Genomic DNA, 14,227 nt, shown 5'->3' with positions numbered 1-14,227 from the left:
CATTCTCTCATCCTCATTCAAATTCAGGTCATCCATAACTACTGTAAGTCCAAAGCAAGCACAGATCACTTTCAAGGTTTCCATGAAATACTCATGTGTTTGTTTTTATTCTCAACCAGTAGGTAGTGTGCGGTTAATGACATACAACTTCCTCCTATGAATCCTGTGTAGCTACAAGAGTGAACACACGTTGTTTAATGCCTCCAGGGTTTGTGGTCTCCTCCTCTAATCCATCACTGTCAGCCACAACTTCATTGCTAATCTGCTTCATACCTGCTTCATGGGAAGAGCTGGCTGTTTTGGCGAATGATATGACGCTTTACTTTTGTTTTTGGTCCGGATTTAAGAGGCCCAGCAGACTGGAGTCTGATGTTATGATCCCTCTAGACTGATTTATGTGCAAACGGAAGACAGATGGCGCAGGGGACGTCCCTGATGAGTGTTCGCTCGTTGCCAGTCACGGAGATACTGTGATTAGGGAGTGTTTAAGTAATTATGACAGCATTCAATGTCGGCCTTGTTGGTGGAAGCACACATGGGGAACACGTTACATGTTATTTATACCAGACAACGGGTGCTCTGTGGCGTAATTCTTTGGGTTCCCAGACCCTGACTGCCGTTTTGACTACAGTCATGTATACGACATGAAATACAGCTCATGCCTAAGTAAACTTCACTCAGACCCAATGAAATATAGAGCGACCTGTCTCTGGCTGTGTTTGATTTGGAAAGAGGTCCTCTTTTTGGCTTTGGTTGAAAAACAAGCCACCAACATAAAGTTTGTCTCCGTTTCTATTTATAAATCCATGTATAAAGCACTATACACAGATGTATGTAAGTTAACCTCTGGCTATAGCATTGCTCAATGGAGAGTGATTTGAGTGAGCAGACAGTGGGTGGGTTTCAGGCAGGGAGAGTAACCGAACAGGACTGAAGGCGAGTTGGGATGAGAAACTTAAGCTGAAATCGATAGATGCTTTGATCCTACTTGGCTGCAGCTGAGGCAAACATAATCAAAACAGTTACAGCCTTAAATCTTTCAAGTAGAAAATTATGCTTCATGAAAGATCTAAGGGAAATCACAACATTGTTTCAGTCTTGTTTACTTTTTCTTGTTCATTCATTCTAACACTTCTCTTCTGTCTCCTAACAGAATCATTGACCAGCTTGATGGAGTCCGCCTGGTGTGGTCCTTATTGAAAAACCCCAGTGCAGATGTTCAGTCCAGTGCAGCGTGGGCCCTATGTCCATGCATTGAGAATGCTAAGGTAGAGAACAGAGACGTGATTTTTCTTCTTTCTCTGCCCTGTGACTATGCAAGTGATGCACACCAAAGGCACATAGATTTCCTATTAATCAAGGAGGTCTGCAGAGTTCGTGTCGTTTCAGAATGAAGGGTTATCCCACTCACAAAAAAAGAAGCCTGCTTATATCAGCATGCTTGTCTGCCAAGCACTCCCTCCAACCTGCTGCAGCCGGGAGGTTAGCAGGGGCAGAGCTGTTTTTGAGGAGGCTTACATGAACCTCAGGCTAATATGAAGCAGACAAGCCTCCTTGGCACACTGCGATTGGTGAATTGGGAGAGAGACTGAGTAATATCCTGTGGCATGGCTTCTGATTTCCCAGCTGAAAATCCTCCCTCAACATGCTACTAGTTACAGAGGCACACTATCTTCCAAATGGTATCAGACAGTTTCTGTGAAACCTACTTCTGTACTAAAAACACTGTACTAATGGCTTGCAGAACAACCAACAACATGGCCATGAACACAACTCCCTCTAACCCCAGCGCGTAAGGCATGGGGGGGCGGTGCCTTACGACCTGCATCACGTTGTTGTGTGTGCATGTTGTGTGCTTGATGTGCATTCTCACTGGCTGGCTTTTTGTTGTCTCTTCACTTTTATGATAAGCTAGCAAAACTGTAAAAGTACTTATTAACCTAATCTTTGCCTTAACCCCAAGATTAAACCTACAGGATACATCAAGCCTAATTGTAACTTCGTAGAGAGATACATACAACATACATACAACCAGAGTTTACACGAGACTTTTTTTTGCTTTGAATAGTAATATGTGCCAAATTAAATGATTAATTTGACGTGAGTGAATTCATTAGACATCATCCTAAATGTGTGTCTTTACATTTCATTAACAAAATTACTTTGAAATAAGTTACATGTATACGCCAATATAGGTCTAAAAAAAAGGGAAAAAAATAGGCACGTCAGTCCAAATAGCCATCCAATCCCTTGGGACAACTTGCAAGTTATTAACGTGTTTCCTCAGTGAGGCGGCTTCTCTGGGCAGTTTTTATCCACGCTCTGCTGCCGCACTTGAACCAGCTTTGCCCAGTAGGAGCAGATTTCCCTGAGATCGCAGCGCTGTCATCAACTGCACTGCATCTCGCCGAGTACCAAGATGCAAATGATGGGTCGTTGTCCGTCTCCGACTGTTTTAATTGTGGAGGCAAAGGCTGTACACATTTAGATTTAAGTTCTCTTGGCAACACGTCTTTTAATTAACACAGTAGCTTTTAAAATGCCATCATTATTTTTTTATTATTTATTTATTTGGCATATTTACCCACCGGACATTTTGGCCGTTGATATCTTTATCTGCTAGACAACTACACGTGATACCGGCGAAAAGCTGGTAGATACCAGCTAACGTAAACCCTGCATAAAATCTTTTGGTTTAAGGAAAGTTCACTTGGTTAGGTTTACAAAAATCAGGATTTGGGCCAAAGAATGACTCAGTGTTGGAGATTGGTTTGACATGGGACACATCAGTCTCCTTGGTGAAAGAGAACCAGCTTTATTGTGGGCTTTATGCTTCATCTTGGAAAACCACAGATGGTGTAATATCGTGTACTTAGGGAATCCCAGCACAACAGACATGTATCTCATGCCAAACTGTTGGAGGTCAAGTTGCATTGTGGATAATGCAGAGAAAAGGAACAAGAATGCATTGAATATTCTGACAATGCGTGCAATTTTAAATCTTTGGACTCCTCTTTTAAATCATTACGAGCTTTATGGTTGTCCTAGGCCTCAACACTGACTTACATAGCAGCATTGTCAGTGAAGTTTTTGATCCCCTGAGCACTTGTATCATTTCCAGCTACAAACGTAATGTTGTTCTATTAGATTATCGCTGTGATTAAGGTAAACAGCTTGTCAGTGGCACAATCTGGTTAAGTTTAAACTGATAAATCGGGCCCAGGCAGGTGTCTTGGGGGTGAAGCTCTTTTTTTTTTGCAGGCTGGAATTTCTCTAGCCCTGAAGTGTAACGAAAAATCATGCATGGCAACCATATGGAGGGAGAGGGGGACTGCAGACCTACTATTGAGCGCTAACAAAGTTTGACAATGTTTGTCTGGACATCAGTGTGCCAATTTTGAGGGAAATTCATGAACATGCTCTTGGGGTGATTTTTTCTTAGACGGGGCAATGACAAGAACTAAATGGAGCTCTATGCCCATCGAGTTGAGGAACCTGATGCAGCTGGTTTGATGCAGTCATTATTTAGATAAAACCCCATGTGGTTTGAGTTAGCAGCTCTATAGTAGATTTATGAGAGAGCCTTCGTATAAATGCGTCTGAGGGATGCTTCATACAGTGCTGCTGCCCCTCCGCAGACACAGACAGACGCTCTATGCCCGCAGGTCCACAACTTAGACTCATTAGTACCATATACGCAAGTGTTGCAACGACTTAGTCAATTGTTCAATCACCTTTCTTCACCATCAAGGAAGTAGAATCCCCCCAGTCGCAGGTAATGGGGTATATAATTAATCTGCCTGGATGCAGAGGCTCATTAAGATGCATGATTTATTTTTCCTTTACATAGTAGCCGTGTATGTTATAGAAGCCTGATTGCTTGAAAGAAAGGGTCAGGGCACGCTCCTGCCATTCTCAGCTTGGCTTGCTCCCATCAGCTCGAGATCACGCACAGCCGATAATGTGTTTTCTATTTCATTTCATCCTGGGTAAGAGGAGGGGAGAGATAGCATAGCGAGAAAGAGCCTTTCCGTGTGCAGCCTTATAATGTTGCGGTTTTCAGATCTGGGGGCCCGTCCAGGCCATGAAAGAGATTCTGGCTAGTCTATCGCAGCTGGTGGCTTGAGAGAGCTTCCTCTGTCGCAGGGACTCCCGGCCAGCAGTCATCAGTATTCCTGAGGAAAGGCTTCCTGTGTGTCGGAGGTCAGCTCCTGGCCCCGTCAACCCCCCCCCCCCCCGCCCTGCACTGCACACATGGCTCATCCTCTGGCACGGCATCACAGGGCCCATACACCGCACCCTGGCCTGATCTCAGCTGTAGCTCTCTGTTAGGGAGGAGAACACAACAGTACATCCAGCTCCCCTGAAGTAGCTGTGCTCCAAAACTCTAAATCAGCTGCTGTTTGTCAGTGCTGAATTTGATGAAATCCCTTAATTTAGAGAATGAAGAATAACGAATGAGTGTACATAATCAACTCTGTATTTACTGATCTCTAGAGAACTGAGACATTCATCAGCTGTGGACATGCAGATTGATGTTGAAACATACTCAATTTGAGCGTGCTTTGTGATTTGCATGTAGTCAGCCATAATTGCATGCTTTCGGGGAAATTTTTGTTCTATTTTCAAAGCATTGAACATTAGAGACTCCACACTGCCACCATGATGTACACTGCCATAGCTGGAGATATAGTGTGTTGTGATTTTAAACAGCAGCCTAATGTGCCAAGATGTACTGAAGCAAGAGTCCCTGCCAGCTCCTCCTCTGTGGTTCTCTCAGCACTCCTTACCAGCCTGTTGGTTTGGTAGGCATTGCCCAGAAGTAGCTGAAAGCCCTTTGGTACGATCTGTTGACATGAACTCCAAACATTACGCCTTAAGTCTACACTGTGTGTCAGTCTGAGGCAAACATTTTAAATGTAACTTCATTTTTTGCCTTTATTCATGGGACAGCTGAAGAGAGACAGGAAATGTGGGGCGGAGAAAGTGGGGGATGACATGCACCAAATGATCAGCAGACCGGGAGTCGAGCCTGCGATCAGTGCATTGAGGACTGTTGCCTCTGTACATGGGGCACCTGCTCTACCAACAGAGCTAAGCCAGCGCCCCTTGAATGTCACTTCTAAGCTCTAAATCCTCTCTCTGTCATATTCATCATGACAGGCTATGGCAAGATGCAGATATTGAAGCATACAGAAAGATGCCTTCTTTTTAAGTTGCCCAAAATACGGAAAAATCTTTCTCTTACTTTGCTTGATGTAATAATGTGTTCTGTGAAACATTAAAAGATTTCGGATTACTAGTCTTGAATTTTGGGCACTTTGGGGCTCATTCGGCGATAGATAGTGACTTAACAGACATTTATTTAAATGATTATTACTTTGAGTTATTTATACGGTCACATTAATATTGCAATGAATTGTGGGTAATTTATTCAGCATTGTGCCTTTTATCTAACAAAAATACCTTGTTCAAAAAGTTTGATGTCGAGCTGCCAGTATTCACATAAAAAATAGGTTCAACCTTAAAAATAAATGTGAACTTTTTTCAGTGTGTCAAACTTACCGCTTGTTTGCCCAAATCTACAATAAAGGTCTACTGTAGGAGATGCTGTTGTTATTTTTAAAAGCATTTGTTTACACAGATAAAGATAGTTCTGCTGGGTGGTTCGCCCTGATGGGACTTTGATTGTTGCCTGGGATGATGAAAATAATTGCTTGTACTCATTTAGTGTCCTTTGTTTAGCCCCTGCCTGCCTCTCCTCTTTCCTCAGTCATTACACTGCCTCCCTCTTTACCATCATCCTCGTTCATTTTGACAGAGCACCATCTAATAACAGACTCTTTGCCTATAGGATGCAGGGGAAATGGTGCGCTCTCTCGTCGGTGGATTGGAACTGATTGTTAATTTGCTGAAATCAACAAACATCGAGGTGCTGGCAAGCATCTGCGCTGCCATCGCCAAAATAGCTAAAGACAAGGAGAATCTGGCAGTCCTTACTGATCACGGGGTCGTCCCCTTGCTGGCCAAGTTGACTGACACAGTAAGTTCACCTCACTGCTGGAGACAAACAACAAGGTTTGCTCATCAACAACCCTTTGTTTGCTGTCAATATACAAACCTTTACAAGGGTTTTAGTTGGCCTTCAATCCAGGCAATGAGAAGTACGTTTTTAGTTTCTGTCAAGAGTCTACAGAGCTGTGGTAAGGTTTGTTATCCTCTACATTTTAAAGACTGGTCTCTGGGGACCAATGGCATCCTGTTCTCCTCTCAACAGACTGATGACAAGCTCCGTCGCCACCTGGCTGAGGCCATCGACCACTGCTGCATGTGGGGCAGCAACAGAGCATCTTTCGGGGATGCCGGAGCTGTGGCCCCCCTGGTGTGCTACTTTGAGTCAGAGGACACGGCAGTCCACCAGAGCACAGCGATGGCCTTGTACCAGCTGTCAAAGGACCCCGACAATTGCGTCAGCATCCTCAGGAGCGGAGCGGTCGAGGTCAGTTCTGGTGCTGCTGAAGCTGGACTTCTGACTCCTTACTTCTGCTTTTTCATAGGCAATTTACAAAGTAGTTATTCCTCTTGTTTATTTGGTGCTTTTAAGGCTAAATCTGTCATAATAACGTTGAGGAAATGTACTTTGGCCTCCCACCACCCTTGTTTTAGCAATGTGTGAAAAACACTGAGTAATAAACTTTGAAAAGCTGTGACTATTTTCAGAGCCTTTGACCGATGGAGCAGAAACAAAGTGGGTTTTATTCGTCGGCGGAAACATGACTCCACTTTCTAGCCGTCATGGGAATTCAGAAAAGCAAACAGCTCAGTGTGTGCGCAGTGCCATTTCTCCGGTAGACCCTAGATGCCATTACAGCACAAGTCAAAGGGCTGTAGCTGGGGGTAACTGTTGCTAAGGGCTGTTCCTGGACATCAGGGTAGAATGCAGCAGCGATATGGTTCAGGCCAAAGAGTGGGGTCAGAACTGTTCAAGGCTTTCAGAGAACAATGTTTTTTTTATGGTCAAGGGTTTTTTTTACATCCGCCAGCATTGCTGCTGTGTAGCGCTGGTCCAAAAAGAAACAAGCATTGTTTTGTCTAACATTTGAGCCTGTTGGGCTGTTTCCATGCTCAGCTCCAGAGACTGTTCATGTTTGTCTCTGACAGTGACGTCGAGATTTTATTTTCGATTAGTCTGTAATTGATGTCTTGTCACTGATGGTCATGTACCCGTATTTCACCAATTTGGGAAAACATTGCTATCTTATTGTCTAATTCAATCATGTTTCACATACAAGGACTTTCACATGGAAATGTTTCTGCGGCCCAAAGTGACTATAAATCCTTTTTCCCTCCCCTAAATAACAACTGCGATATAAATTATAAAGTGGTTATGCCATTGCAGCCAGATACTTTTTTCCCATGTTCATTAAATGGTGTACTTTAGCTTGATCTGCTGTTACAGTGAATGTGGTTCAACACTAGCCATAATTGGTAGCTGGACTGAACATTGGGTGTTCCGAAAGAGTTATGTCCAATTTGCAAAAGTCGTTAAGCTGAATGCTTTTTGTAGTTTGAGCCACGACAAAAACTGGACAAGCCATCTTTTTTTCTCAGTGTGTGTGTGTGTGTGTGTGTCTATATTTGACATTCTAGTGTGTTTGTATGGGTGTGAGTATGTGTGCAAGTGCAAGGCATGCCACCCTTTTTAATCTGTCTCTGTGTTTGCCCTTATTAATGTACCAGTTAAGAGTTGCAACACTACTCCATAATGTATTTTTGGACCTTTAAAGAGCTTAATTACAAAGGCCACGTAACTGCTGCAGTGTTGCGTTTGTTCTTAATCTCAGACAGGGAAACACAACACAGGCAGCCTCATTGTTCAGTCTGGCTGCGGTCTCAGCCCGTCTGGGAGGGAGGCAGAAACTTACCTGCCTGACCCCGGAGGAAACATTACAGTGTGGGACCATGTCAATCTCCGGGATTTCAGTATGCACTGTAACGTTGTGCTTCATGATATACAGGCAGCTGGTAAAGAGAATGTGCTAAAACAATATCTCAAATAGTTCTGAATGTGTTGGAGAGTTTATCGAGGATTGATACAGGGCCATACGTCTAATTTACTGCCGTGTGTAAAAGTCTGGACTGCCTCTTGTATTATTGGAAGCGTATTTCAAAGGGCTTTTCTGTGCCGTTGAGAAGCTCTCCAAACATGTTCACCCACGTGTAGTCTACGATTTCCAATGAGTGAATGTCTCTCTTGCTTCTAAGTTGGTTTAGAAAGTAACTTTCCCCTCTGGTGCACTTAATGGTGTATGGCCCAATCCCTTAAGATGCACAGAGGAAATTAAGCATTGCAGAGAAAGCATTTCACACTGGAAAAGAGATCAGTGACTTGTCTCAGTGTTTTTACCCTTCAAATTTGGTCCTGAGTCAGTTTGATTATTTTAATGTAAAAACAACCATGCTTGAAACACTTTTATTGCTCTGGACATCACCCTGTTTCATTCACAAGGTGTTTTAGTTACTGTATTTTGTTGCCCCTACATTTGGTGCTTCATATTTTCCTTGGAATCTGCCTGCTTCTCCGATCAAAGGTTGTACAAGAAAAAGATTCAGGTGCTAAATACACACCCAGTAAAAAGAGAAAAGATGAATCACCCTCGCCGTTTGATTTGACATCCACTCATGGTATCTCGCAGTTTAATACGGATGTGCTTCATTTTGTGTCATGTACAAAATCAACATGCCGTCCCTCCTGTGCTTTACATCACTTCCAACAGCGCTGGGGATTGTTTGCTTAAACCATAAATCCTTGTAGACAGCTTCGGCCAACTATTTATATTAAAGAGGCTCTTTCATAAGAAAAGCTTTGTGAAGTAAATGGATGAAAATTACAAAATGCGGATGGTAATTATCGGTAATTTTCAACTGAAGGCATTCCAGAGCGTTGCTTGTGCCAGGTCCTGGTATGTATTTTAGGCGTTTAGTAATCTTAATGAGAAAAACGTTTGCACTTTAGTTGCCATGAGCACACGCAGCACGCTGAGTGTTTGTTTTATTTTTTTCTCCCTCTTACACAGTCAGACGTGAGCAGTGAAAGTGCACAGTGAGGCTGTGGGGGGCAGAAAAAACACTAAATGTGAGGGCAGCAATAAAAACCAAACAGAGCATCACAGGTTTACTTCTTCAGCTTCCTGTTGGTTTGTGGGTAACATGACTTCAGGTTGTGGGTGTGGTGAGCTGATGATACAGGCGATGTGTGCTGCCTGCTCTGTTATGACAACCATGTTTTTGACATCCATGAAGTGTAATGTTTTAGAGCCTTTGACACAAGATTTGTCTCCCTCGCGCCTGGGTCAGAAATGCCGAGCTATGATGTTCAGGTTAAAACTGGGTTCAGACTGGAGCTTTTTCTGGTCGGCTAATAGTCCTTAGTTTATGCCATTGGTTAACTAGTGGTTGCAAGTTTATGATAATTATTTGTGAGCCACGTTTTAAATATGATGCAAACATTGAAAGAAGAAATGTTCCTGAATGTGTCTGAATAACCAGCAAGGAGAACATATTGTTAATTTTTAATTATGTCCCTCCCAGGCTAGAAACAAATACCCTTTTCCCACCAAAAATAAGCGCGTTGACGTGGGTTTTTCAGACCCGGGAAGACGGTTGCCGATTGTCTCTTTTCCCATTGCCAGTGGAGTATCCTCCCTCTGGTCTCTTAGGGTTAGTAAACAGATGTTATGGTGGTTAGGTCTTTATTGTATCTATTACTCATTCTGTCTGTTTTTCAAACTTGGCGCCGACAAATTTGGAACGATGTTTGAGCACTGCTTGGACCGAGACGGGCGGAATTTGCAGTTGAGATGACAAGGAGTCTCAGAAGTTACCGACGGAGCACAACATCGCTTCGGAAAGGGGGCGGAGATTAGCGTGTCGAGCGGGGTTTTGTGTTCACGTCAATGCTGATCGGAGCCGAGGCAATAATTAGCCGGGTGTTATCGGGTGAGTTTTTTGACAAGTGGAAAAGCAGCTATAATGATAAATGAAACCTTCACTGATACTTAGTTCACTGTTACCTAGTGTCTGGTTTCTTAAGGGCTGACTCGTTGCTACGAACCGGCTAATTAACAAACATTGTGTTAACTTAACAAAGAAGGTGCTTTTCTTTTACTCACACACCGGAGTCACTCATTTTAATAACAAATCTGACTATGACCAGACTATGTCACATGCAAACTGTACCCATGGGGCAGGGGAGGGGTCAGTTGGCCAGTTGGCAACACTACAGATAGATCCAACAGGAGTACAGCTAATGAATGGAGTTTTAGAGTTATGTTCTTTCTGCAACTAACCAACCAATGAAGACTTTGTAAACTGTTACTATTGACTTACATGTTTGGTTGGCTATTTCAGGGCAGCTGCGGTTCAGACTGAAACTTTCCTCTTAAAGTCACTGATTTTAAAGCTGCCCTCCCGCCTTCTCTTCTTCCTCTTCAGAGACACAGAAACAGCAGCTTAACAGTCTCTGGCTCACTGGAGGCTGCAGGGAATGTTGTTTACCCTGACTTCCCTCACCAACTTCCCCTCAACCCTAGCTAAATACTGCTGTCTGTTTGTGCTGTTTGCCTCCACACTGGAGAACATGGGAATGCTGGGATAGAAGGGGGGTTGCCATAATGGCAGTCAGACCTGGCATTGGGGAATTAAAACATGAACTCCTGCAGGCAGACGCGGTCCAACAGGGCACACTTAACACTGTGACACCTCCATGTGCGATAGAGTTTGTAAGTACACACATGCAACAATATTGTGCAGCCCTCCCAGACTGCACGCCTGCTCCTCCCCTCCCCCCTTCAGCCAGCGAGGGGGGGCCGTGTTCCCCAGCTCCCTTCTTGGAGGTCAGAACTCACTGAAGCTCTCTGAAGTGCAGAAACCTCAAAAGCTCACGATTCAGTTTTCAAACGTGGGGCAAGTGTTCACGTTACCACAGTCAGGGAATAACTAACAAGTGGCGTATTATATTCTGAGAGATCCCAGCTGGGAGGGAAAGAGCGGGCGAGAAAAAAGGCAGCGAAGAGAGACACGCTTATCTTAGCCTAGCTGCGCGCTTCGGGAGACCTTATTTGGCGACGTCTGAATAACATGCTATGAGGTTGGCAAAAATGCTGCCTCTGGCACTTTTCAGGCATCCTCTCTTTTCACAAAAGAGACTTGTTTAGTGAGCTGCATGTTTTCTGGAGCCTGGGGATGTAAGTTTACTTTTGGAGGTGTTTTGGGTGCTATTTAAAAATCATATAAAACCTGAGGGCAAATGTTTCACATAAACTCCTCTACACTGGTGCATTGATGGAGCTGACATCTTGGACTGCTGTTTACACAAAATGAAATGATTACAATCAGGAGGAAGATATTATTTTCTCACTTTTTAACAAAACTTCCACTGCCCTTTTGTGCTCATACAAGCTGGCTCACTTCATGGTTCATCTGTTTTCTTTCAGTGTTTGTCTTTGCCCTGAAAATCCTGGGAATGCCTTGTCTCTGCTTCTTTGGCTGTTTGCTAACCACACAAATGTGCCGAGTCTTGTTTTAGGTTTGCATGTAACATGGGGAGGGGTCAGGGTCAACCTCAGCCCTGCCCTGACATGCATTATGAACACAATAACAACCTGAGAGGAGAACGATTCCTGAATAAGAGGGAGGCAGGGGGAGAAAACCTGAGTCATCCAAAGGAGTTTAGAACAACTGGCTGGATGCAAAGAGTTCTTAGATTATTTCCTCTGACAGTGACAGTCTTGATACTGTCCTCTGTGTAGCTCAGGATCAACAGGGATGTGACATAGCTGTAATGAAACCAGGGAAACCAATCCTGATGGTTTTCAAACAACCCTTGTAAGCTGCTGAAACATGATCTTTGAAAAAATCCTTTTTTAAATCCTTTTCATTCGCTGGTGAACGTGGCTCTGATATACGGGGCTTAAACGCGCCTCAGCCGTCTCAGCAGTCGCTGTATTTATCAAAGCTTTATTGTGTTTAGGAGCAGGGAGTCTTTAAGTGCTTATTTGAGGGATGTAATGTTGCCGTTGGTTCATTATGGATGTAAACAAGATGATCTGAAATAATTGCATCTGTGGCTTAGGAAACCTCTGTGGCACACCATTGTGATTCTACCAAGGAGCACACATTGAACAAATTTAGATTCATCCTCTGCACTGAGTATTTGTGCTTACATTTACTTTTACTTTGATTCAGCCACGCAGACGCCCACAAACATAATGTAGTGATTTTGCTGCAGATAAAATAGAAAAATGGCTCACCCCTACAAAGCACATGCCACTCAGTGGTATGCCTATATCCAGTGTTCCTTTCTGCTTATTTCTGCACAATACGCAACTCTTTGAAGATACAGAAATCTTTTTTAATGCTCAGTTTTATGTAACCAAAATATAAACTTCCAAAGCTCGGGATTCCGGAGAGTGCAAAACCTTGTTCTGCAATAAGATCTAACGAGATCCATTACACAAGCCACTAATAGTCGGATATAATCTGACCTTTGGAGCAGCAGAAAGGCTGTCAAGTTGTGCGGTTCATGCTCAGGTTTTTAATGTCGAGCCTGCCCTGCAAGACTTTCATCTGAACAAACTTACAGGAGCATGTGTGCTCGCAGCTGTAACCCCTTTGCTGAGGCATGGTTTGGAAGGGAAAAATTGGGACACACACACACATACACACACATGTCGGACCACATGCCAGTGCTGCCTGTCGCAGAACAGCCCCTGTATATCGTTTCAGCCTGGTGGTAGTGTGCAATGACTGATGCTAACATGGCAACATCATTTGGGCAGGAGAAGTTTTCCCAAATAGCTGGGTATCAGTATTAATACATGTGTTGGTACACTGTTGGAAAACAATGAAATAAATCTGTTCCCTCTGCTCTTTGTGCCCCCACAGCCTCTTATCCACATCATGGGCTATGATGACGAGATGCTCAAGGCAGCTGCTGCTGGCTGTGTGCGCAGCATCCGACTGCTGGACGAAGCTAATAAGGAGAACCAACTTTGAATGTTCACAGCAAGCCTGGAAATCCAGTCACCAAATTCACTTGGCGGCCATGTTCACTTTAGCGTCATGCTCTGTGGGACCATTTTAAAGTTTAATCAACATACTTTATAAGTCATCAGCTTCCCTTACACAACAGCTGACAAGCATTCAACGACTTCTAAGCCATGATTGACAGTCTTACCATCAGCAAGCTGACATAACCATTAGCTAGTTATTAACACCTTTCTTATCTAACACTATCAAACTGTTGTTAGGTAGTGTTTGAATGATTACGTTAGCTTGCTCACAGGAGCTGGTATGTTATGAAATATGATGTTTTGACTTGTCTTTACAGTTGCTGATCAATTGAGAAGCAGTGAAATGACAGCGACTGGTCCAAATTGTAAGACATTGTAAGAATAGCATTCTAACAACATTTGAGCCTCCCAACCTGAGCGTAACACAGAGGGAAATGCCCGCCATGTGAAGTAAGGACTCGACAAAAGTTATTGTGCTTGGGAGGGGGGCTGACTTTTATGTTTGAATTTCTAAACAGCAAGCCTGTTGGTATTTACTGAGGAACCTCCACTTAGCCTAGAAACAATTGCAACACCCTTCCCTCTAACTGCTCAGCTTAACTCCACTTTCCAGCCTAATGTAACACTGATTGCAACATAACCACAAATCACACATTAAGCTTCTATTTTTTAACCACATGCTATTGATTGAAGATTCAATCATTTATAAAGTTTAGGCAAAAAGTCCTCCATGGAGCAAAAAATACACAACTCTCCCTCATCTGATCCCACTCCCAATCAGTTCTGTACTGTCCCTCACCCGACGGATGGCCAAGCTGTGATAAGTTTGTGTGAAGTGTTACAAACATTAGTTCCACTATCGTTTCAAATATGTTGTATGTGTGAAAAAATCTGAGAAAGGATTCCAATAAAATGTTTTATCCTAATTGCTAAACGTGTAATTATTTACAGTCCTGCTTCTGTTCTAGAGTTCCATCCAGAGCTCCTTGTTTACATCAGTTACCTCACCAGGAGTTCATACAAACTTTATAGGAAGCCCTTCTCTCACTTGTTGACTGTATTTATGATACATGCGTCTTTTTCATGTTTGATCTTCCGCCAAATATTCTACACGTTGTTCAGCGTGAAACATTTCTACAGTAACATTCCTAAAG

At 43.4% G+C, this 14,227-nt stretch overlaps 1 protein-coding gene across 1 annotated transcript in view; it reads left to right on the top strand.

Moving 5' to 3' along the window:
* The window catches only part of odad2 (outer dynein arm docking complex subunit 2), a 40,156-nt gene extending 27,100 nt beyond the window's left edge, over window positions 1-13,056 (top strand). Inside the window, exons 17-20 of the mRNA XM_069667699.1 lie at window positions 1,154-1,268; window positions 5,855-6,043; window positions 6,278-6,499; window positions 12,946-13,056. Coding sequence (XP_069523800.1) covers window positions 1,154-1,268; window positions 5,855-6,043; window positions 6,278-6,499; window positions 12,946-13,056 — 637 coding nt within the window. The remainder of the gene's footprint in view (window positions 1-1,153; window positions 1,269-5,854; window positions 6,044-6,277; window positions 6,500-12,945) is intronic.
* The last annotated feature ends 1,171 nt before the right edge of the window (window positions 13,057-14,227 follow it).

This window comes from Semicossyphus pulcher, unplaced genomic scaffold (assembly GCF_022749685.1).
Source record: "Semicossyphus pulcher isolate SPU_LCO1_2020_fin unplaced genomic scaffold, fSemPul1.0.p SCAF_18, whole genome shotgun sequence".
Classification (NCBI taxonomy): Eukaryota; Metazoa; Chordata; class Actinopteri; order Labriformes; family Labridae; genus Semicossyphus; species Semicossyphus pulcher.
The sequence above is the reverse complement of the archived record's forward strand: the minus strand, read 5'-3'. Positions and strand labels throughout refer to the sequence as shown.